Source organism: Nomascus leucogenys, chromosome 9, assembly GCF_006542625.1.
Source record: "Nomascus leucogenys isolate Asia chromosome 9, Asia_NLE_v1, whole genome shotgun sequence".
Lineage (NCBI taxonomy): Eukaryota > Metazoa > Chordata > Mammalia > Primates > Hylobatidae > Nomascus > Nomascus leucogenys.
In genome coordinates this window covers 59,541,894-59,565,402 of record NC_044389.1, presented here as the reverse complement: position 1 = coordinate 59,565,402, position 23,509 = coordinate 59,541,894, and the positions used below count along the sequence as shown (strand labels likewise).

At 40.2% G+C, this 23,509-nt stretch overlaps 1 protein-coding gene across 4 annotated transcripts in view; it reads right to left on the bottom strand.

Moving 5' to 3' along the window:
* Positions 1–23,509, bottom strand: part of SHROOM3 (shroom family member 3) — a 95,979-nt gene that overhangs the window by 52,974 nt on the left and 19,496 nt on the right. For 2 of the 4 annotated variants that reach the window (XM_030819020.1, XM_030819023.1), the window contains exons 1-2: positions 15,509–15,628; positions 617–748 (exon numbers count right to left, since the gene is read on the bottom strand). In XM_030819020.1, coding sequence (XP_030674880.1) covers positions 617–748; positions 15,509–15,588 — 212 coding nt within the window. In that variant the 5' untranslated portion in view covers positions 15,589–15,628. Of the gene's footprint in view, positions 1–616; positions 749–15,508; positions 15,629–21,665; positions 21,798–23,509 lie in introns of those variants that run through there. The other 2 variants (XM_030819021.1, XM_030819022.1) reach the window with 2 other exon arrangements.

Sequence of the window (23,509 nt, the reverse complement as noted above, 5' to 3'; positions counted from 1 at the left end):
CTCGGCCTCCCAAAGTGCTGGGATTACAGGCATGAGCCACTGCACCTAGCCCCAAGTTTCAATTTCCTATTCTGCAAAATGGGGTTAATACTACTATATCTGTTTTAAAGAAGTCTATGGGTCACTGTGTGAGATAATGTATATACTGAGTGGTCCTCAGTACATTAGTTGTTGTGCTGTTGGAGCTAAGATGGACAAATTACCTTAATTGAAAGAGCAGAACCAAATGGGGAGTTCAAACACATGAATAAAAATGGATACGGTTTTGACTAAAGCAGAAAGCACATTAAGCACTGAAGGAAGAAAAATCTCAATTTTTCTAATATAGTGCTATCAGTGGAGAAGTGTCTGAGAATTGATGGACCCCATAAATATCTCAAATGGCCAGCCAGTGCTTCAAATAATTCTGATCTTCAAGTTGATCGAGCCCAGTATATAAAGGTAACTCACATACACATCAAGCACTGTAAGAGGATGAGAAAAGCAGCAGATAGAGATTTAATATTTAGTGTGAGTATAAGAAAAAACATTCTCAAAACAGAGAAGAAAACATTCTTTTCTGGGAACATGACATTAGAAAGAAAGAAACCCTTCAGTCTCAGCTATAGCCACTTACCTGGAATGGTAGCTTTGGTGCCAAGGAGGGCCGACCATACCCTGAGATATCTGCATCATGCTGGCATCGGGTTGCTTCTCCCCAGATTTAGTTGTGTGCCACGAGTGAGGTCGGCCTGCAGGCTCACTGCGCCTGGGGAGACACAAGAGGGACCCCCCAACATTAGCCAAAGTCTCAGCTGAGTCTCCTCACGGATGTGACTTGTGGATTTGGAAGCAAAGACTGCTGTGTCCTCAGAGATTGAAAAGCAACCAAGTCAATACTGAGAAGAAGATTTTGCTACTTATTTCTCTGACTAATCAGTTATTCTCTGCTTAACTTGTAAAAACTTTTACTTATTTTGACATAATTTCAGACTTGCATTAAAATATTGCAAAATTAGTGTAAAGAATTCTCACATAAACTTCGCCTAGACTTCCCACATGTTAACATTTTATACTTTATTAATGTAAAGCACATGGAGTTGCCTTGGTCTTTCTTGGTCTCTATCTATCCAGATATAAAAATGGGAGCCTGCAATTCCTTTCCATTTCCCAAAGGGCTTTGGATATATGGCAAAACATTTTCTGGGGATTTTGAAGTCCTCTATCATATCCTGTTGCTGGATAAATGATACTATTAATTTCTTGGTAAGAACTGCAGAAACATTAGCAGCAACCTCAGTGTGAACACTGCTCTAAGCTACATGGTCTAGAGAACAAAATGCTCTCTAAGATTTCTCATTTTGCAAGTCAATGACTTCAACTTTTAAACATCCTGCCCTTACAACACAAAGAATTGACAAAGACAAAGGGAAAATGTGGGTGTCCTTCAGACTGCAACACTGAAGAATGAATTCAGTAAGGACTATCATTCAGTAAGGACTATAGAAAGTCAGAGTCAGGAGAGAGTTGCTGTGCCTTATTTTTGGCAAAAAAGTCAGGTAATCTATCAGGCATTTCATGCTGAAAATTCTTGAACTGTAAGACTGTAGGAGGATTTTTCTGCAGTTTAGAAACACTTTTATGGGATCCAGGAATCCATTTGGATATGGCAAAAATAATAGCTGTAAATTATTCCAACTCATTGTACTTGGCCTTGTAGCTAAAAATGCACCTATCCCTTTTCTATGAAAAAATAAATGTTTTTGTAATATAAATGAAAAATAGTTCCCCTGAAGCCAATAAAATTTGATGTATTAGGACATCAGAAAAATACTAGACCAGGTGTCAGGAGACCTGGGCTCTTGCCCTGACTTCGTTATTAACTTGCTGTCTGACTTTATGTGAGTTACTTCCCCTTCTTAGCTAAGCCTTTGCTCATCTACAAAGTGAGAAGATTAATCAGAGTCTGGATTAACTGCATCTTAATCTAAAATAACTTTAAAAATATAGCAGACACTGAAGAGCTTCCCAAAACAGATGATGACTTAAAAAAAAAAAAAACACACACACATATATTTCAATTCCTTAAACAGAGATTAGGGTGATAGGAAAATGTTCTTGTGTGAAGCAAGGGAAACAAATACACAATTTTTTGTTTCAGTCAGTCAACAAAGATTTACTGAATTGAAGGAGCCTGTAGTCAGGTGGACTAATGCTTGACTTGCCAAATAGGTCAGGAAAAGTGAGAAAAATTCAACTCCCTCTCAAGAGAGGGAGAGAGGCTGGAATGTAGCTAAAGGTATCAGCTCTGAGATAAGACAAACCTGGGTTCTAATCCAGATTTAAACTGAATACCACTGGTTTTAGCTTTTAGATCTCAGGTAAATTTTGTAATCACCCTGAGTTTCCTTATCTATAAAAGGCAGATTATATTAGAACCTATTCACCGGGGTTTTGTGAGATTAAAAATGAGAAAACACACCTGGCCCATAGTAAGAGCTCAATAAATGTTAAGTCTTATTATCATCATTCATTACTAATAAGTTGATGAATAGTAGACAGGGTAGGGAGACAAGCCTTCAGAGATCTTTAAAAGGAAGGATGGTAAATGATGAGGGAGACAGGAATGGGCAGGAACTGCTGGTGCTGATGAGGCACCCAGCCCCGAGCTCCCCAGTGAGGTATTGAATCAATAATTATGGCAGAGCCTGGCCTGAGACTTACCATGGTCACAGCCTTTCGGACCCTGGCCATGGTGGTGAGGAAGGGAGCCATCAGAGCAGTGGCTGTGACCTGAAATCACAGGGGTAAACATAGGCCAAAAAGAAACAGACTTCACCCACCTGGAAACCATAAAGGAACAAAAGGGAGCAGGTGCACAGCTTGGGCTAAGGAGATGAAGTAGATGCAAAATCAAGACATGAACAGCAGAAGCCAATATATGACAATTTGTTTGCCTCCTTGTCCCCATATGTATTAGTTCATTCTCACGCTGCTGATAAAGACATGCCTGAGACTGGGCAATTTACAAAAGAAAGAGGTTTAATGGACTTGCACTTCCATATGGCTGGGGAGAGGCCTCACAATCATGGCAGAAGGCAAGGAGCAGCAAGTCACATCTTACATGGAAGGAAGCAGGCAAAGAGAGAGAGCATTTGCAGGGGGAACTCCTCTTTTTTAAACCTAGATCTCATGACACTTATTCACTATCATGAGAACAGCATGGGAAAGACTTGCCTTCATCATTCAATTACCTCCCACCGGGTCCCTCCCGCAACACGTGGGAATTAAAGATGAGATTTTGCTGGGGACACAGCCAAACCATATCACCATACCTCTCTAATCTTCAATAACAGGTCCCATGTAACCACTAAACCTTGAAGTTCAGCACTGCTGCCCAGGTTGGAGTGCAGTGGCGCAATCTTGGCTCACTGCAACCTCTGCCTCCCGGGTTCAAGTGATTCTCATACCTCAGCATCCTGAGTAGGAGGCTGGGACTACAGGCACATGCCACCATGACTGGCTAATTTTTTTTTTTGTATTTTTTTTTTGGTAGAGACGGGGTTTCACCATGTTGGCCAGGCTGGTCTTAAACTCCTGGCCTCAAGTGATCTGCCTGCCTTGGCCTTCTAAAGTTGAATCAATCTTTTTTTTTTTTTTTTTTTTTTTGATGGAGTCTTGCTCTCTTGCCCAGGCTGGAGTGCAGTGGCACAATCTTGGCTCACTGCAACCTCCACCTCCTGGGTTCAAGCAGTTCTGCCTCAGCCTCCCGAGTAGCTGGGATTACAGGCTGTGCCACCACACCTGGCTAATTTTTTGTATTTTTAGTAGAGACGGGGTTTCACCATATTGGGCAGGCTAGTCTTGAACTCCCGACCTTGTGATCTGCCCACCTTGGCCTCCCAAGGTGCTGGAATTACAGGCATGAGCCACTGTGCCCGGCCAAATCAACCTTTTTCTCAGCGCAGGTAGGCAGGGTGCCTGAGGGTTCATGGCTCAGCATCTTAGCAGTTCAGCATTCTTGCTGCTAGTCCTTCTCTAATTTTGGACACCAAAGTCCCCAGAAACTAGGCTGCTGCATCTTCAACCAGGTCCTTGAAGGTAAGCTGCCTCACTGACTTAGATTCCTGGTTTATCACCTTGTTCCATCCAATTATTAGAAATCCTTCCTAGTGCTCTAAACCCGTCAGGGGCTGGCTCAAATCACACAGCTAGTAAGTCTGGGAGTAAGAGTTTAAACCCAGTTATATATGACTTCAGGTACTCAACAAATGCCACTGCTCAATCACATAGCAAAAGCCCAGCCTCGATGAAAAAATAAAGTCTCTTTTGCATGAGATACCTAGAGGCATTTCATGTATGTATCATTTTAGACCCCAGTGGCCCAAAATACATTAGGAGAAAGAAGAGAAAGAACAAACTGTCATCTTCCTACTGCTCATTCCCACTACTTAGTGAAGGGAGTTGGCAGAATCACTCTCAGTAGTAGAAACTAGCCCTGGGACTAGGTATTGGCCTTGAGAAGCCAATGGACACCAACGGACCGTGACCTGAGACCAGCACCACGTGACACTAAGGATGGCTCTTCAGTGGCTTCATCACCCAACAGTATCTGTCCATGCCTAGCTAGAAGCCGAGAAGATTTTCCCACCCAAGAGAAATAGAAAGTGATAAATTCCACAGGCTCCACAGGAAAAAAAGATGTCTTCCTGTCAAGGAGATGAGGTGTGAGACAATGTTTACTGATAACTTCAGGGGTTCCAGATAGGCCCTCCAGTTTGCTTGTGCCTATAAGCTGAGTTACTTGGGAGGCTGAGGCAGGGGGCTCAATTTTTTTTTTTAATTAGCTGGGTGTGGTGGCATCCACCTGTAGTCCCCACTGCTCAGAGGCTGAAGCAAGAGAATCACTTGAACCCAGGAGTTCGAAGCTGTAGTGAGCAATGACTGTGTGCCACTGCACTCCAGCTTCCAGAGAGACAGGAGACAGTCTCTTAATTTTTTTTTTTTTTTTTTTTTTTTTTAGATGGAGGGGATGGGAGTGGAGAGAGAGAAGAGGAAATGAGCAGGATGCTGATGGCTCATTCTGGGGCATGCGAATGAGTGCCTGTGGGACTTTCAGTGGAGAGGTGTGGCAGGGAGAGGGACTAGAGGACTGAGGGCTGGGCTGCATATAGAAATTTACCAGTCACAAAACACAGGGCCTTTGAGAGAAGATAAGTGACTTGGGGAGAATGAACAGGGAGACAAAGGAAATGGTTTAAGGATGAGTCTCTGAGAATGATCAAAATTTAGGGGAGAGGGAGCCTGCGAAAAAGCCCAAGAGGAGCTACCATGGAAGGAGGAGGAAAACAAGTTAAGTATGGGAGTCTCACAGATTTCTAGTGGGGAGAGTGAGGAAGAGGAGGAAACTGTCAACCGCTGCAATGCTATAAAGAGGTTAGTGTGATGAGGGTAGATGCATGGCCACTGGATTTCGCAACTAGCAAGTCCTTGCAATGGCATGATTTAGGATGGGGCTAAAGGTGAACAAGGGATAAGACAGAGGCAGTATGGGCAGATGATTCCTTCAAAAACCTGTTTCTAAAGGGGAGAAAAGGGTGGTAGCTAGAAGACTGGAGGGATCCAGGGAGTGAAAACATTTTGTTCCTGCTGTTTTTATTTTAAATGAGAAGTTCAAGCAAGTGGCTATAAGGCAGAGAGCGTGCACAGGCCCATCTGAAGACACAGGACACAGGAGGAGGACTCCTTAAAGACTCAGGAGGAGATAGGAAGGGATGGGATTCAAACGCTCAGGTGACGGGTATGAGCTTATGGAGGAGGAAAGCCAGTGCTGCTGAGATAGAAGAAAGGCGGATGCTGGCAAATGTGAAAGCAAGTAGGTAGCACGAAAAGTTGAGGGGACCTCGTACCCAATGTCCTCTGTTTTCACGATGAACCTAACCTGGAAGAGGGAGAAGTGAGGGAGGTGACACACGGGATCGGGCTCCAGGGACATGGTACATGAGGACTAGAAGAGTTGAAACTGATAGTTAAAAATATTTAATTATCCTTATCTCATCACTATACATCATTTGTATTGAAACATCGTTATGTACCCCATAAATATGTACAATTAAATGTCAATTTAAGAAAATAAAAAATTAGGCAAATTTTAAAGAGATATTTTAAAGAAATAATGACTAAGATATTGTCTCTGCCTTTAAGCAGCTTACATTCTGCAGGAAAGACAAAATGAAATAATTCCTACAGTACAGATAAAATAAGTGCTTTAGAAAGTAGGCCCAATACCTGCAATACAAAGACAGCAAAGTCAACTTTGGAGCTTTTTCTTTGGAGGGGGTTGGAGAGGTAACTTTATTTGCCCTGGGTAGAGTATCAGGTTTCATCACAGTTCTAATAGATTAAGAACAAGATGACAAGATGATTTTGGCGGTGAGGGGGGAGGGGGAAGCAAATCAAAAGTCCCTGAAAAAAACAAAAACACGAGAAAAAAAAATACTTTTCTTTTAGATGCAGAATATATGTTGGGAGAGGGCTTCTGAGATAAATCTTTGTTTTATAAGATTCTTCCATACCATACAGATAGGAGTTAAATGATGAAATAAGGGAAGAATTGAAAACGATGACCAAAAATAGCCCACCAGTGTATCAGCACAACCTGAATGAAGGCCAGTTTGACAACATCTAGCAAATGATTTTTAAAATAACATATCCATCAAAAGATTGGAAGACAACCTAAATGCCCATTAGCAGCAGACTAGTTAACTCAGTGTGGTATATCCATATAATGGCTGTTAAACAGGATGAAGTATCTCTATACATACTGATATGGAAATATCTCCAAATATATTGTTACACTAGTAAGATGCAGAATTACATGTACAGTCTGCTACAGTATGTGGGGAAAAACATAATCGCATGTATGTATATTAATGTAAAGAGTATTTTTGGAAGGACACTTAAGAAACTAGATACAATGCCTGCCTCTGGGAAGGAAAACTTATTTTCACTGTATTTCATTTTGTAACTTTTCAAATTTTATACTATATGCATGTATTACTTATTGAAAAGCAAAGTATTTTTAAAATAGTCTCTCATTTTGAAAATATAATTCGCTGTAGCTTGAGAGTTAAAAAAAATTAAACAGCTATTTACTGACTTTTTCAATGATGCGAAGCATTTAATAAGCATTCCTAAAGAGCATGGCATACTAATTTTACATTTTGGGATCACTTTAATATTTAAGAACATAAAGAAATATTTTCCTAAAGTACATCACATCACGAGCATATCAGTAAGTCAGAAGATGGTTTAATTTTAAAATTTAGCAAACTAAGTTTTGTGTGTGGGTGTAATTCAAACAAAGCCCTTTTGTTGCATTCCTAACCACAAACAAGGAAGCTTAACTGCGTGGGATGGGTAGGCTGATGAAACTGGAATTCGCAAGTGACATGATGTCCTTCTTAGATGATTTTGCCCTAACACAGAGAGATTTGAGAATGCAAAACAAGTTTCTGAGAAATCTACAGTAAGTTCAGTATTTTAAGCAGTATTCACTGATCACCTATGTGCCTTCGACCTTGTTAAATTATAGTTGGAGCTCTGCAACGTCATGGAAGGCCTAAGAGTTTATAATCTTGCTGGGGAGGCTCAGATGCAAGAAAAACTATTAAAGTCAGAGCATCATTCATTCACTCAAAAAATATTTGAGTGCCTACTGAGTGCCAACCACCATTCTAGGTACTTGACGAGTATTTTCTCACTTAGCCTTTATATTATCTTTATGATACAGGACTATTAATGAGGAAAGTGAGGTAAATACAGACTAAACAATGTGTTCACTGTCACAAATGTAGTGAGCAGCACAGCTACTAAACCCAGGCATCTGTCTCCAGAGCCTGTGCTTTTAATTTGCAAGTAAGGAGCACTGTGCAATGAGGTGGGAGAGGCAGAGGAGGGAGACAGGGAGTAAGCAAATCAAACAAGATATTCTCATATAGTTATAAGGGTTCTGAAGGAAATAAAACTGGGTAATGTGAGAGTGTGATGGAAAGTCCCCATTTAAGTCAGAGACAGCCTCTATGAGCGAGTGACATTCAAACCAAGACCTAAATGATAAGACATAATTAACCATGCAAAGAGCTGGGAGAAGAATATATAGCTCCAAAGGAAAAATGAATGCAAAATCCTTGAGAGGAGGAATGAGTTTGGGTTTTTAAAGAATACAACAGAGTATAGCCAGAGCCTTGTGAGTGAAGAGCAGATGGTATAAAATTCAGATCATATTGGGCCACCGAGGCTGTAGAGGCATTTTGGATACAAGCACCAAAAGCTCACATGAATGGGGTCTGAAGTCAGCCAGAAGGCTTAGTAGTATGGTGGGACTTCAGACGACCTTGAAAGATTGGTATGCTTTGGATAAATGGAGAAAGTGACGACTATAAATTGGAAAATAAAAAATTCTAAGAACTAATGTTTTTGTTGATGCTGTCCTTTAATGAACTGTCATGACAGATGTTGCATGGGCTCTTTTTGGTGCAGTGTTATAAAACTCTGCCAGTTATCAACTGGACCTAAGTCAAGTGTATAAGAATACAAAATATACTCAGACTACCAGCACCACAAAATAAAAGTTACCATATTTCTTATACCCCTTACTAACCCATCAATCTGTCCATCCATTATTGTTTAGTGTGCAATACTATGAGACAAAGTCCATCATAACAAAGTTCTAATCGAACACCCCCATACCCTCCAAAAAAGAAACAAAATACATCAATATATTCTGCAAATTAGGTCTATTAAATTAAAATTTCAAATATTTGAATTGTAGATCTTTATCATATTCTTATTGAACACTGTGCTTAGCTGGGGATAAAGCATTGGGTTTTTTTAGCTTTTATTTTAGGTTCAGGGGTACATGTGCAGGTTTGTTATATAGGTAAGCTTGTGTCATGGACTGTGGGTGTTGTATAGATTATTCCATCACCCAGGCACTAAGCCTAGTACCCAATAGTTATGTTTTCTGATCTTCTCTCTCCTCCCACCCTTCACCCTCAAGTAGGCCCCAGTGTGTGTTGTTCCCTTCTATATGTCCATGTGTTCTCATCATTTAGCTCCCACTTATGAGAACATGCAGAATTTGGTCTTCTGTTCCTGCATTAGTTTGCTAAGGATAATGGCCTCCAGCTCCATCCATGTTCCTGCAAAAGACATGATCTCATTCTTTTTTATGGCTGCATAGTATTCCATGGTGTATAGGTAGCACATTTTCTTTATCCAATCTGTCACTGATGGCTCTTTAGGATGATTCCATGTCTTTGCTGTTGTGAATAGTAAAGCATTGTTTTTAAAGATTCTTTTTACATGCCACTGCTGTTTTTTCCCTTTTTCCTCATGTATTTTTAAAATTATGAAATCTTTTTTTGAGACAGGGTCTCACTCTGTCACCCAAGCTGGAGTGCAGTGGCATGATCATAGCTTACTGCAGCCTTGAACTCCTGGGCTCAAGCAATCCTCCCACCACAGCCTCCTAAGTAGCTAGGACTATAGCACGTACCCCTATGCCTAGCTTATGAAACATTTTAAACATATATAAATGTATCTGGATTAATATAAATAACCACGTATGCATCATCGAAATTTATAAAGTTTATAAAGTCTTCATATTTTCCCCATATTTACTTCTGGTATTCCTCCTCCACCACACCCATTTCTCTTGCCCCTACAAGCTAACCACTGTAGTTAATTTCTCATGTATCTTTTCCAGTGTTCTGTTATGCAAATACAGGCAAACATGAACATATAATCTTATTTCACTTCTTTCCCAAAAGAAACTTCATGGCCTGTTCTATCCCTTGCTTTTGGTACTCAACAATACATATTCAGCTGGGCATGGTGGCTCACACCTGTAGTCCCAGCTACTTGAAAGTCTGAGGAATTGCTTGAGCTCAGGAGTTTGTGATCAGCCAGGGCAAAACTAAGACCCCCCTTCTCAAATAAAAGCCCTCAAACATATTGAACATCATTCTATATCAGTATTTACAGAGCTTCCTTATACCTTTATTTCCTTTCAGCTACCTAGTACTCCACTGTATGCATGTATTTGTTTAACCAGACCCCTTTTGTAGACACTTTTTCATGTCTAGTCTTTTGCTATTACAAATAATGCTGCAATGAATAACCGTGTCCATATAATGTTTTCTTTTTTCCTTTTTCTTTTTTTTTTTTTTTTTTTTTTTTGAGACAGAGTCTCGCTCTGTCGCCCAGGCTGGAGTGCAGTGGCGCGACATCTGCTCACTGCAAGCTCCGCTTCCCGGGTTCACGCCATTCTCCTGCCTCAGCCTCCCAAGTAGCTGGGACTACAGGCACCCACCACTACGCCCGGCTAATTTTTTGTATTTTTAGTAGAGACGGGGTTTCACCGCGTTATACAGGATGGTCTCGATCTCCTGACCTTGTGATCCGCCTGCCTCGGCCTCCCAAAGTGCTGGGATTACAGGCGTGAGTCACCGCGGCCGGCCTATAATGTTTTCTATGTATGTTGAAATGTCCGCAGAAATTCTTAAAAGTGGAATTGCTGGCTCAAAGGGTAAATGCACTTACAATTTTGATAATTACTGCTAAATTGCCCCCTTTCACATTTTAAAAAGGAAATAAACTCAATATGAACAATTAAATGTCACTGTAGAAATAATTCTGGGGGAGGCCGGGTGTGGTGACTCAGGCCTGTAATCTCAGCACTTTGGGCGGCCGAGGTGGGCGGATCACGAGGTCAGGAGTTCAAGACCAGCCTGACCAACATGGTGAAACCCCGTCTCTAGTAAAAATACAAAAATTAGCGGGGTGTGGTGGCGCATGCCTGTAATCCCAGCTACTCAGAAGGCTGAGGCAGGAGAATCGCTTGACTCTGGGAGGCGAGGTTACGGTGAGCCGAAATTGCGCCACTGCATTCCAGCCTGGGCAACAGAGTGAGACTCCATCTCAAAAAAAAAAAGAAAGAAAGAATTCAGGGAGAGATTATATCTTCTTTAGTATAGTATAATAGATGATATATATTTGAACAACATCCCTTTTTAGGCATTTCCTGTTTATAGGAAAATGATAGGCCCCAAATACTAATGATAAAAACATATAGCAATGGAAAACTGGGACCAAGTCAAACAACACTGAGCTGCACTCATAACATTGTTTCATTCATAGATCCAGATGGTGTTGAGATGTTTATAATATGTTCACAGAAGACAGAAAAGGTCTCAAGAATTTTTAAAAGAGTTGAAACAAACAAGAATCTTTCAAAACACGAAAAAAGGTGGCCATTGTCCTTCAACACTCCATTAGCAAAGACATTATTTTCGAGAAATTCTTTAGCCCTCGACAGCGTCCGTAACCCCTTGTTTCATTTCTTTTCTTTTTTTTTTTGTTTTTGAGACAGAGTCTCGCTCTGTCACCGAGGCTGGAGTGCAATGGTGTGATCTCGACTCACTGCAACCTCTGCCTCCCGGGTTCAAGCGATTCTCCTGCCTCAACCTCCTGAGTAGCTGGGATTACAGGCATGCGCCACCATGCCCAGCTAATTTTTGTATTTTTAGTAGAGATGGGGTTTCACCATGTTGGTCAGGCTGGTCTTGAACTCTGACTTCATGATCTGCCCGCCTTGACCTCCCAAAGTGCTGGGATTACAGGCCTGAGCCACCACACCCGGCCAACTCCTTGTTTCTATAACTACTTCCAGGTTCCTCAAGGCTATCCCTCAGACCTTTTGGATTCACAAAAAAAAAAAAAAAAAAAAAAAAAAAAGCCTAAGAAACACTTTTCCAAGGCTTTTCATAATTGCCTTATTAATATCTGTGTCTTTAAAAAGTGGTTCAGTAGGTAGAAAGGTATGCATTAGGTAATACCATCTCATGGCAACACACAGTCCCTTCTGGAAAGAAAAGTTCTTTTTAAATGTCACATCCTGATAATATGTCCTGGGGACTTTTGACTTTGACAGCTGCAAATATGCAGACATAACACTGTAACACCAAAACTGGCATAAAAGATACAGCCCTTTTTCTTGTATCCTACTTTACTCCATTCTACCATGCCTGTCCCAATATCCCCTTCACTACTAGTCATCTCCTCCCCATCCTCCATTCTGAAACAGTTTTTGAAGATTAAATTTCATTGATTACTGCATGAAAACACTACTATAAAAGAGAGGGACTAGCAATAGGGGTGGGTGTTTTTCATTCAATTGCAGGGGGGTAATAAGTTGAAATGTTCTTTTTCCCAATATTCCCCTCTTTATATTCCCTTTGTCAGCAATGACACACACAGAGAACCAGAATAGTCAACTGTCCTTCCTACATGTCAACAGCTGCATAAAAATCAAGCAGAATTTGATGCAAACATTGTAATATCTATGATGTGTAATAGCATCTGTCTTTGCATTTTATTAACTTACAAACTCAATTACAAAAGAACAGCACAGCATAAATAGAATAGCACAACTTCTAATTACCAATAAATAATTCTTGTTTCTCAACTCTCATTTGGGACTGGGCATTTTATTTGTTGGAGGAAGGAAGGATGGTTTCTACAAATATCTCCAGATATCAGATATTATGATTTTAGAATTTTCTTCCATACTGTTTCTCTGTGCCATAGCATATGTTGCTAAAACTTAGGAGAAATCACTTCCATGGTGGTGTGTTATTTTCCATAGACAGGCACATGCAAACACCCCCAAGACTGTCATGGATCTCAGAGAGGCTCAGATAGCTGCAGAGGGCTAGAAATATTGTGTGTGCCCTCAATTACTATTGCTTTTTAGGGAGAAGATGTCTGGGAGCTTTCCCAGAGGACTCCTGCTGGCAGACAAATGAGGAGCAGCTCAGCAGGGTGCAGTAAAAGGTGTACAGCTTCTCCCCTCTATCCAGCAGATGGTGAGGCTGAGTGCCTGGAGAAGGCTACCCCTAAGCAGGAAACCTTCCTCCTTAATGAGAAACCCATAAAAGATTGCCTTCGAGAGTTTAAAGGAGTCCAAATACCAACCAACATATTTCAAAATTAAGCTAATTTTTATACAAGGCCAAAGAATAAATTAAATTGCACTTGTCAAAACAAATGAAGAAAGGGTTGTGTTTTTTTGCATTTGTGTCTGTGAGGCAGAAGCGTTACCTTTTGGTGGTGATTTATTCTAAACACCACTCCATTAAACAGAAACAAATCCCTCCCAAACCTCTAACACCAAACAAACTGAATTCTCTTTTGGAGTAAGTCTGATGCCTTGTGTTATGTTTTTCACTTCTCTATTTCACTGTCTTCCTCTTCATTTAAAGGAAAAGGCCACAAGTAAGAAATTAAAGGCAATAAGAAAACAAAGAAAAAGACAGAAGGCATTAATTTTAGTTAAAAATGTTAAATAATGCTCAAAAGAATCTATATGTTCAACTCATACTGGCAAAGAAACTTCATTCAAATAAAGTTTCCAAATGTTACTGGAACTGAAATAAAAAGAATAGTGAAGTTTTGAAGGCAGAGCAGCTGAAAATGTAAAAGACTTTAACACTTGCTCCAGCTCAATTCCTACCTACCAATATTTCCACAATAAATTTTATAATAGAGAAGAATTTAACTACCACCACTCACACAGAAGCTGACACTTGGGGAGAATAAAAATCAGAAGAACGTTCTCTGTTACTCACTTTCAGATGAAAGAATGCCAAATAAAACTGGAAAAACCAGCCCTGTAATCTCTCTATATATAGATGAGCAAATTTTATAATATAAGCAGTTTATATTGTCTTTTTTATCTTTTACATGGTGTAATAATAAAATGAATGCCTATAATAATAAAATAAATACTCAAGTCAGCTAGAGAGCTAGAACATTACCATGACTGTTGCATCCACCTGTTTTTTTTCCATGTCCTATTTTAAGTAAAGGCATCTCTAGAAGCAAGAGCTGGCATTTAGCATAATTCTGGAGGAAAATTTCAAATCAAGATTATATATGGATAAAAGTTGAATTTGAATTATAACAGAAAATATAATGAAATATTTAAATCTTTAATTGTGATGGAGTTAAATAATGTACAATTGGCAATCTCAATCAATACTTCTTTTCATATATGACTATAATCTCAAAGTTGAATGAGAAGACTGTACCTTTTCTTTGAAAGTTAGAATATACACATAGGTTCCTTTTGTCTTCTTTTTTTAAAAAACAGACTTAAAAAAAATTTTTTTTTAGAGCTGTTTTATGTTCACATCAAAGCTGAGTGGAAGGTACAGAGATTTCCTTTCCCACACCCCCGCCCCACACATGCATGCTGGACAGGGCCGAGGAAAGAATCTTTGTGCTTGAGGATATCTGAATAAAAAACCTTTAAAACTGAAAGGCAAGGAGAAAAAAAGACAGAAAATTCCAGAACAGAATATCCAAGAACTGAGAGACAACTACAAAAGGTGTAACATACACGTAATGGAAATACCAGAATGAAAAGAAAGAGGGAAAGGAAGAAAAGAAATTCTTGAAACAATAATGACTGAGAATCTCCCCAGATTAATGTCAGACACCAAACCACAGATCCAGGAAGCTCCAAGAACATGAAGCAAGATAAATACCAGGAAAACTACACCTAGGTATGTCAGTTTCAAACTACAGAAAACCAAAGATAAAGCCAAACAGCCTGAAAGAAGCCAGATGGGAAAAACACCTCACCTATAGGGGAGCAGAGATGAGAATTACATCTGACTTCTCCTCAGAAACCATGCAAGCAGGAAGAGAGTGGAGTAAAAGATTGAAAGTGTTGAAAGGAAAAACAAACAAACAAAAAACACCAACATAGATTCTAGATCCTGTGAAATTATTCTTCAAAAATGTTGAAAGAAGTAAAGTCTTTCTCAGGTAAACAAAAATTGAGGGAATTTGTTGCCAATAGACTTGCCTTGTAAGAAATATTAAAAGTTCTTTAGAGAAAAGGAAAATGATCTAGATCAGAAACTTAGATCTATGTAAAGAAAGGAAGAGCATCAAAGAAGGAATAAGTGAAAGTCAAATAAAATAAAAACTTCCCTTTCTTTATACAAGTGTTGGCAATGAGAATAGAGAACCTGGCTACTAGTACATAGGTATATAACCATTCCCATAAGAAACAGCAATGGTTACTCTGAAATTCCCCAGGGAAATGAGGAAGCAAAACCGTGAAGTACACAGCACAAAGCACTTGTTAATTTGAATGGGATAAAAACCCAGTCAAGATACACACATCATAAAAAATAGGGCGACTGTATTTATACATAGGAGAACGAGAATTCCCGAACAGAAATATTAATAGTACACCAAATCATGTGAGATATTCAAATAATGAGAATATTCATAACAATTTAGAGAAACAGGCTTAAACTTAACAGGCAGTTGGTTATTTTTATTTATAAACAGATATAGCACAACATCAAAAAGACAGCTGTTAAAGGCTTGTCAGTGGAGGATCCTGCAATGAAAGATTCTGAATCGCATTCTAACACAATACTGAACTTACCTTGTAGCAAACAGAAACATCCCAGATAGCAACCCTCTGGCCAATTGGATGTCATATTCAGGCGTGGAATAAAAAGCCATTCTGCCCTGCTACTGCTCTTTCTGCTCCCCACAGCGTGGTATAAGCCTCACAAGTACTACATGTGCCTCCAGTTGGACGGCCTGAATCGCCTTGAACTTGCCCAGCTCAGCGCAAGTGGGAGGGACTCTCAATGCCAGTCCCCTCTGTAAATTGGCCAATTAAAATTCAATTCCTGCTCTGTAAGAGGGAAGAAGAGAAGGTGACCCTTAATGACTCCCTGAGAAGAGCTGGCATCTTGAACAACAGCCTATAGCTTAGAAATGCTGGAATTCTATTTTTGTGGGCAAGAGGAGGAGGGAAGCAAGGAAAATCATCTGATGGTAGAATGCATCAAACTGAAATCAGGGAGTCCCCTTAAATGATCTTCTCTGCTAAACACATGCCCTCCTCCATATGCAAAAATGCCACTGTCTACAAAAGTGCTAATTGCTTTAAGCCTCCCATAGTTAGGGAGTCAACTGAAGCAGTGGTTCTATAACAACATCTCACTGCATCTTCCTAAGGTGTACAGTCATGAAAACACTAAGCCAGCAGCACAGGGACAGAACTCCCTGCCAAGGGACAGCACCAAAGAACTAACCTTGCTGTTCAATTGAGAATGAATTAGAGGAGTCAGATTCTGAGCTCCTATTATCCATTCATCTTGATTTACTTTATGAAGCATGGTGATCTGAGATCCCCATATAAGGGTAAATGCTTAACAATTACATCAGACTATTTTTATAATGACTTGTGGGAGAAGGTGAGGAAGGAATGAGAAGTTTATGGAGAAAAGCATCGGCTTGGAAAAACTTCAGTTTCAAGCTAGAACATTTTGTCTCCCTTACCGACTCATTACCCTAGCCCAAGGCTTGATAGATTTTAGAGAGAAGTTTCTGCCAAGATAAGTTAGATCATAAGAATTCCTATTGACAGATAAGAGAGAATGCAGGGATCTAAGCAGGAAAGGAAGGGTGGGATTAGATCTGTGAGAATATTAAGCCCTGGACCGCTAAAAGTGTCTCTCTCTGTTTAACTTGGTTGTTTCACTGGCTCCTATATATACCTGGGAATTGAGCTTCTGCCTTTTCTTTTTTCTTACAGATAAGCGAGAAGATCCTTCCTGGCTATTTTCTCCACAATGAATGAGCTATGAATATATATATATATATATATATATATATATATATATATATACCTGTTACTCATGGACTTGGAACTAGCTCATGAGGTGACCCCAGCACTTTCCAATTCCAAAATCAGTATAGGCCTCTGTGACATGTCACAAATTAGAACTGCTCAATGCCCACCACCAACCTCCCACTTCAACATTTATAAGACTCCTAAGAAGATGACAGCACATCATGGTCTGCAGTCTTTTGTGTAAGGACAAGGCATCACTACCTCATCCTTTTCCACATTTCCAAACAGGACTTAGACCAGAGCCAGCTCAAAAGAGCTCTTGATGGCCAAAACTAGATCCATTTAAGCAACAAAATAAATAACAGTAGTACTGAATTATAACCCACAGGATAAAATAAATATGAAAGAGTCCTTACTGACATGAATGAATAATGAATAAATACGTAGAAGAGAGAAATAGGCTTTTTTTAAAAGAATTCTAATGAATAAATGTAGAAAAAATGAAATAAAGAATCAAATTTAGAACATTATAGTAATAGTTGTCACAGACAACACTGATAGATGCCAAGATCAGTGAAGAAAGTTTGAGGAGAAACAGGATATTTCCATAGCCTGAAAATTATCTTTCCAAGGTTATTTATTCATTACAAAGGGACAAATAGTAACTTTAAAATAGAAAAACTTGGCAGACTTCACCATAACCAAATAATCAAGGTTAATCATCACCAGTAATGAGACATATTGACATCATGTAACCCTTATATGAGACAGAAGAAAACATCACTTCTGTGGTATTGTCAAAAGCCATCACCTCGAAGTAACCATGAGAACACATCAGACACACCCAAATAGTAAGCATTCTACAAAATATCTGGCCAGAGCTCTTCAAAAGTGTCAAGGTCATAAAAGCTAAGGAAAGACTGAGGAAATATCACAGATCAGAGGAGAATAAGGGAACACAATGTGGGATCCTAGAACAGAAACAGGACATTAGTTTGAAAGAATGGTGAGATCTGAGTAAAGTTTATAGTTTATATAAAGTTAAGTCTGTTAGCTAATAGTATTACACCAGTGCTGATTTCTTAGTTTTGATATTTGTACCACGGTTATAAAGGGCATTAACATTAGAGAAAACTGGGTGACAGGTATACAGGAAATCTCTGTACTATTTTTACAAATTTTCTGTGAGTCTACAATGATTTCAGAACAAAAAAGTAAAAAGCAAAACAAACAGGATGTAGGATCTGAGTGTAACTAGATGAGAATGACTCCAATTTCCTGGGTTAGTCCCATATCAGTAACAGTTGGGTTGCAGAGAGACTTCTGGGGGACAGGAAAATTAGGAGGTACACTAACATAGGGCTTACAATTTACAGTCATGTGCCACATAATGACATTTCAGCCAACAATGGAGTGCACATTATGACGGTGGTTCCATAAGATTATAATGGAGCTGAAAAATTCCTATTGCCTGGTGAAGCTGTAGCTATCACTCACGTGGTTTTGACGCTGGCATAAACAAACCTACTGCACTGCCAGCCCTCTAAAAGTACAGTACATACAATCATGTACAGTACATAATACTTTATAATAAATGTGTGTTACTGGCTTATGTATTTACTATATTATACTTTTAATCATTATTTTAATCTGTATTCCCACTTATTAAAAAAAGAAGCTAACTGTGAAGTAGCCTCAGGCAGGTTCTACAGGAGGTGTTCCTGAATAAGGCAGTGTTATCCCAGGAGAGTTCAGCTCCATGCACTGCCCCTGCAGACCTTCCAGAGGGACAAGACATAAAGGTAGAAGCCAGTGCTATTGATGATCCTGCTCTGTTCGGCCTAGGCTAGGGTGTGTGTTTGTGTCTCAGTTTTTAACAAAAATGTTTAAAAGGAAAAAAAATTCAATGCAAAAAAGCTTTTAGGATAAGGATATAAAAAAGAAAATATTTGTGTAGCTATACAATGTGTCTGTGTTCTAAACTAAGTGTTAATGCAAAAGAGTGAAATATTTTTAGAAGTCTAAAAGTTTATAAAGTTACAGTAAGCTAATGTTAATTACTGAAGAAAAAGTTTTACATAAATTTGAAGTAGCCTCAGTGTACAGTAAGCAGTGCACAGTACCGGCCTTCATGTTCACCCACCACTCACTGGCTGACTCGCCCAGAGCAACTGCCGTTCCTGCAGGCTTCCTTCATGGTGAGTGCCCTATGTAGGTGTATCCTTTTTATCTTTTACATTGTATTTTTGTCTGTGTAGACATGCAAATCCTTATCGTTGTGTGACAATTGCCTACAGTATTCAGTGCAGCAACATGCTGTCCAGGCGCATAGTCTAAGAGCTACACCATAGTCTAGGCTATACCATATGGCCCAGGTGTGTAGGTCACACCATCTAGGTTTGTGTAAGTGCACTCTAGTATGTTCAGCAACAATAAAATCGCCTAATGACACATTGCTCAGAATGTATCCCTGTCATTAAGCAATACGTGACTGTATTTGTGGAGATATGACACATACATGTAAAATTCTTAGTGTATGAAGAGTAAAAATTCCAGCCGAGGGCAGGAGTGATGTCTGCACCATCTAGCTCATGACTTTTTACAAAGGAAATTGCTTGTCGCTTATGTTCTCCATACAGACATGGCGCCATCGGCCAGCTTTGACCACACTGATGAGAACAATCCCAGCTTGTTATAAAGATGATTTATTTATGTTTAGGATACTAAGTAGATATACATTTGTTTGTTCCACTCAACTTTCAGGGATTGTTTGATAAAATATTTTAATTGTTTCTAGCTCAAACCCAGGTCTATGTGATTCTATTGCTGGTATTGTTAACCCCCAGTCAGTTTCTGTGACTCCCGCCTTCCCTGTCCTAATAGCCCTGCAGATATCCCCAAGTGCCTCATACCAGCACCTCAGCAGTCACTTTTTAGTTTTTCTCTCCCTTATCCTACCCTCATCTGCTATTTATTCTGCCTCCCTAAATTTATCTCAAATCTGTCTCATCTCTTGTCCCATCACCATTGATTTAGTTCAGGTCTTGATCATTTTCTTTCCAGGCTGGAGCAGAAACTCCCTAACTACTACTTTCTGGCCTTGAGGACTTTGGCACTGACATTAGATTAGCCTATTGGGCCCTGTGGACACCTCCTTGTTAAAGAGAAAATTTTGATTCTCTATATTTTAAAGATCCTAGGAGGCTAAAGGAAACAGTGATAACCTCGGAGCTTCTGCTTCTTAGGATGCCTCTGGGAGCATCCTTGCTGGCTGGATCTCTTGAGTCAGAGGTCTTGGCAAATCTCACCCTATTCTTGGCCTGACTCTCAGACACCAGCCAGTTGGCCTCCCTAGACTTTTGGTATGTTTAAACTTCTTTTAAATTTTTTTTTTTCAAATGAAATCTAACAAAGAACCTTAAACACCCCAATACAAGTGTTGTTTTATTATATAACATTAAGAAATTCTTTTATGTATATTTGTGTATTATTGAACATGGATAGTCTAAAGATGCCAATATGGATTTGCAAAAATCCAAATGATATTGTTTGTTTGAAGCTCTGTCTCCCAGGCTAGAGCGCAGTGACTCAATCATGGCTCACTGTAGCCTCGACCTCCCAGGTTCAAGCAATCCTCTCACCTCAGCCTCCAGAGTACTTGGGACCACAGGTGTGTGCCACTATGCCCAGCTAATTTTTATATTTTTTGTAGAGACAGGGTTTTGCCATTTTGCCCAGGCTGGCCTTGAATCTCTGGGCTTACAGGCATGAGCCACTGAGCCCAGCCTACTTATTTATAATGCAAGTCGACATGTCTATATGAAAGAACTTCCCAAACTGAAATCAGGATAATTGGTTGCTATGATAACATTTGTTGCACTCATGACACAGTAGGCACAGCCCTAGTGCTTGACATGTATCCGCTCTTTCAGTCCTTTCAGCATCCCTAGGAGGCAGATCAGTTATTAAACTTATTTTACAGTTGGAAGTAGAGAGAGCTTCTATAACATGCCTGAGGGTCTATGGTAAGTGGCAGAATCTAGGCTTGAATTTTAGGTAGTCTGACACTGCACAAACCCCATCTTACTCCCCGTTATCATACTACCTTTCATGATATCATACAGACTTCTGTGCTAATGATGAGAATGATGAGGATAATTATATCCACACAGCATTATACCACCACCTAACATTTATTTTTTGTTCTCTCTGAGTGGGCTTTGTGCTGCGTGCTTTGAATACCATATCTCATTGAATCCTATAGTTGTCATATGAAGTAGGCACTGTTGTGCTGATGCTGAGGCATTGGTGTAGTGGCTGATTTGAATCCACTGCCTCCTAGCTGAATGCTATTCTACAAGAGCAAGCCTCACAGGGCTGGTGTGAGAATTTAATGAGATAGCCCATGCAAAGCCAGGACACCTAGCACATGGGAAGCACTCAGGTTCATTCACTCTCAAAATCTGACCCACATGGGTAAGTAGCTACAAATCTTTGTTAGGCTTACATTGGAATCTTGGGACATTCCTCTGAGAAATTTTAAATGAAGATTAGTTCAAAGATGAATTAGTCTTGCTGTACAATTTGGCACACCGATCATTTCCAAAGTATTAAACATCAGTGTATCACTTTTAATGTTTTAAATTATAGTTTTAAAAATAATTATAAATGTATTTTTGAAATGATATTTGAATCAAACTATTTGTGGGACCCTGGAATGACCTCCCAGGAACTTTACAGTTCTTTAGAACCTTGTGCGTAAACTACCATTAATAAGATCAGTAACCTTCTAAACTCTGAGCTTCTATCTCGCCTCCTTGTTCTGCCTCTTACCTCTCTCTCAACAGCCTGTATCCTGACCATCCTTGCCCCCAACTCCTCTCCCAGCAGCTGAGTGGCTTTTCGGACTGAGTTCTTTTTCTCAACTGCCAGCACCGACTTCCGTGCCTCTTACCTGTGCTTCAGCCGAAGTTTAACCCCTCCTGACCACGCTGCTTTCCTGTGCTGGGGGCCAGAGGTGAGGTGTTCTGGGCTGACGAAGTTAGAGACACTAGTATCTGCATGGCCTGGGTCTGCGCACACATCTCTGTCAACAATAGGAAAATAAGAAGCTGAGCATGATGGTGTTCATGGACAGGAGCACGAATGAATCTTAAAAACCGAAAAAGCACATGAAAATGAACCCTGGAGCCAGAGCAAAGCAGCACAGCTAAGTGCAGGGTTCTAAGCCTGCACCTAACAAAGTCCTCTGCCCTATGAAGGCGAATCCACTACTGAGTGTCACGTCTTCCTTTTTTATCTATGTTCCTGTGAAGCAACAAAGCATCATTTCCCAGTCTCAGAAAACCCAGATTTTCTAAGCAAAAAGGAAGAAAGTTATAATAACTGTTACAAAGACAAACTCCCCTGTAATTTGGTTTTGGTAATAAGGGAAAAACTGGATTCACTGAAGCAAACTGTCAAACGAGGTGGTTTGAAACCAAGCCTCTGCCACCTTGCTTCTCAAGTTCACTTTAAGGAGCGGGATCTCCAAGTGTAACAGGCCTTGCTCTGTTCAGTGGGTGGCAGCTCAGAAGCACATGCCAACTCTTGAGCTTGAGCTATTTCAGATTGTTTAGATTCCACTGCACTGGGAGGCAAGCCTTTTGTGTGTCCATTTAAATCCACCCTCCCACCCCCAGTCCCTAACACCATTCCCATAACTCTCTTCCTCCATACTCCCAGGGAGTCAGAGAAAAATTTTAAGCCCTACATGGCCAATGTGTTCTGCCATGGGAACAGGAACATTTCTTCGCCTTAGGACAGTGACAGGTCATGAATTTCTAAGCATCCTGACTGTACTCTTGACGTCTCATCAGACTGTCCCCTGCATCAGGCTTTGAAGTTTTGTCATCATCTCTGTTGGTGGGGAACCAGTGGTTTATTTTCAATTTCTGTCTTCAAGGATTTTTCTAAGCCTCTGAGATCTGACTGGTGGGCCCATAAACAGAATCTGGAGAAGGTACAAATGAGGCCGTGCCTCCTCTGCACAGGCCATGGCTGAGAGGGGAAGGGATTACTGAACAGCTGTTAAGAATAAGCCCCGTCCATCTGGCCTTCTATTTCCTGGAACACAGAACGGAAGTGAAAGAGCTTTCTTTCCTAAATCCTAAGGCAAATGAAAGGATCTCTTTTTATTCTACAGCATGGGGGAGATGGCCAGGAGTCCAACAGGGAGTTTCCATTTCTAAGCTCAAGTTTTCATGTTTACCTTAGTTATGTCTAAGCACCACCACCTCCTTCTGTACATTACTTTCCTCACCAAATTTAGGGTTCTTGCCTTTGGATATATTCAATACAGTGCTAGACTTGAAGTTTGAAAATTGGTTGAGGTTATATCAATAATGAACCGAATAAATTGGTCAAGTAAATTCTGAGTCTCAGGCTCCTCATCCACTGTAAAGTGAAACCATGAGGCAGCGTACAATGGTTAGGAGCACGGCTCTGGAGTCTGAGTCCTGGCTCTACCCACTGAGCAGCTCTGTGACTTTGTCTTCTCTGTACTTCAGTTCTGTCATCTATATAATGCATGCATAGGAACAATCAGTGACTACAAAGTAGATTTTTTTTTTTTTTTTTTTTTTTTTGAGACAGAGTCTCGCTCTGTTGCCCAGGCTGGAGTGCAGTGGCTCAATCTTGGCTCACTGCAAGCTCCGCCTCCCGGGTTCACGCCATTCTCCTGCCTCAGCCTCTCCGAGTAGCTGGGACTACAGGCGCCCGCCACCACGCCCTGCTAATTTTTTTGTATTTTTAGTAGAG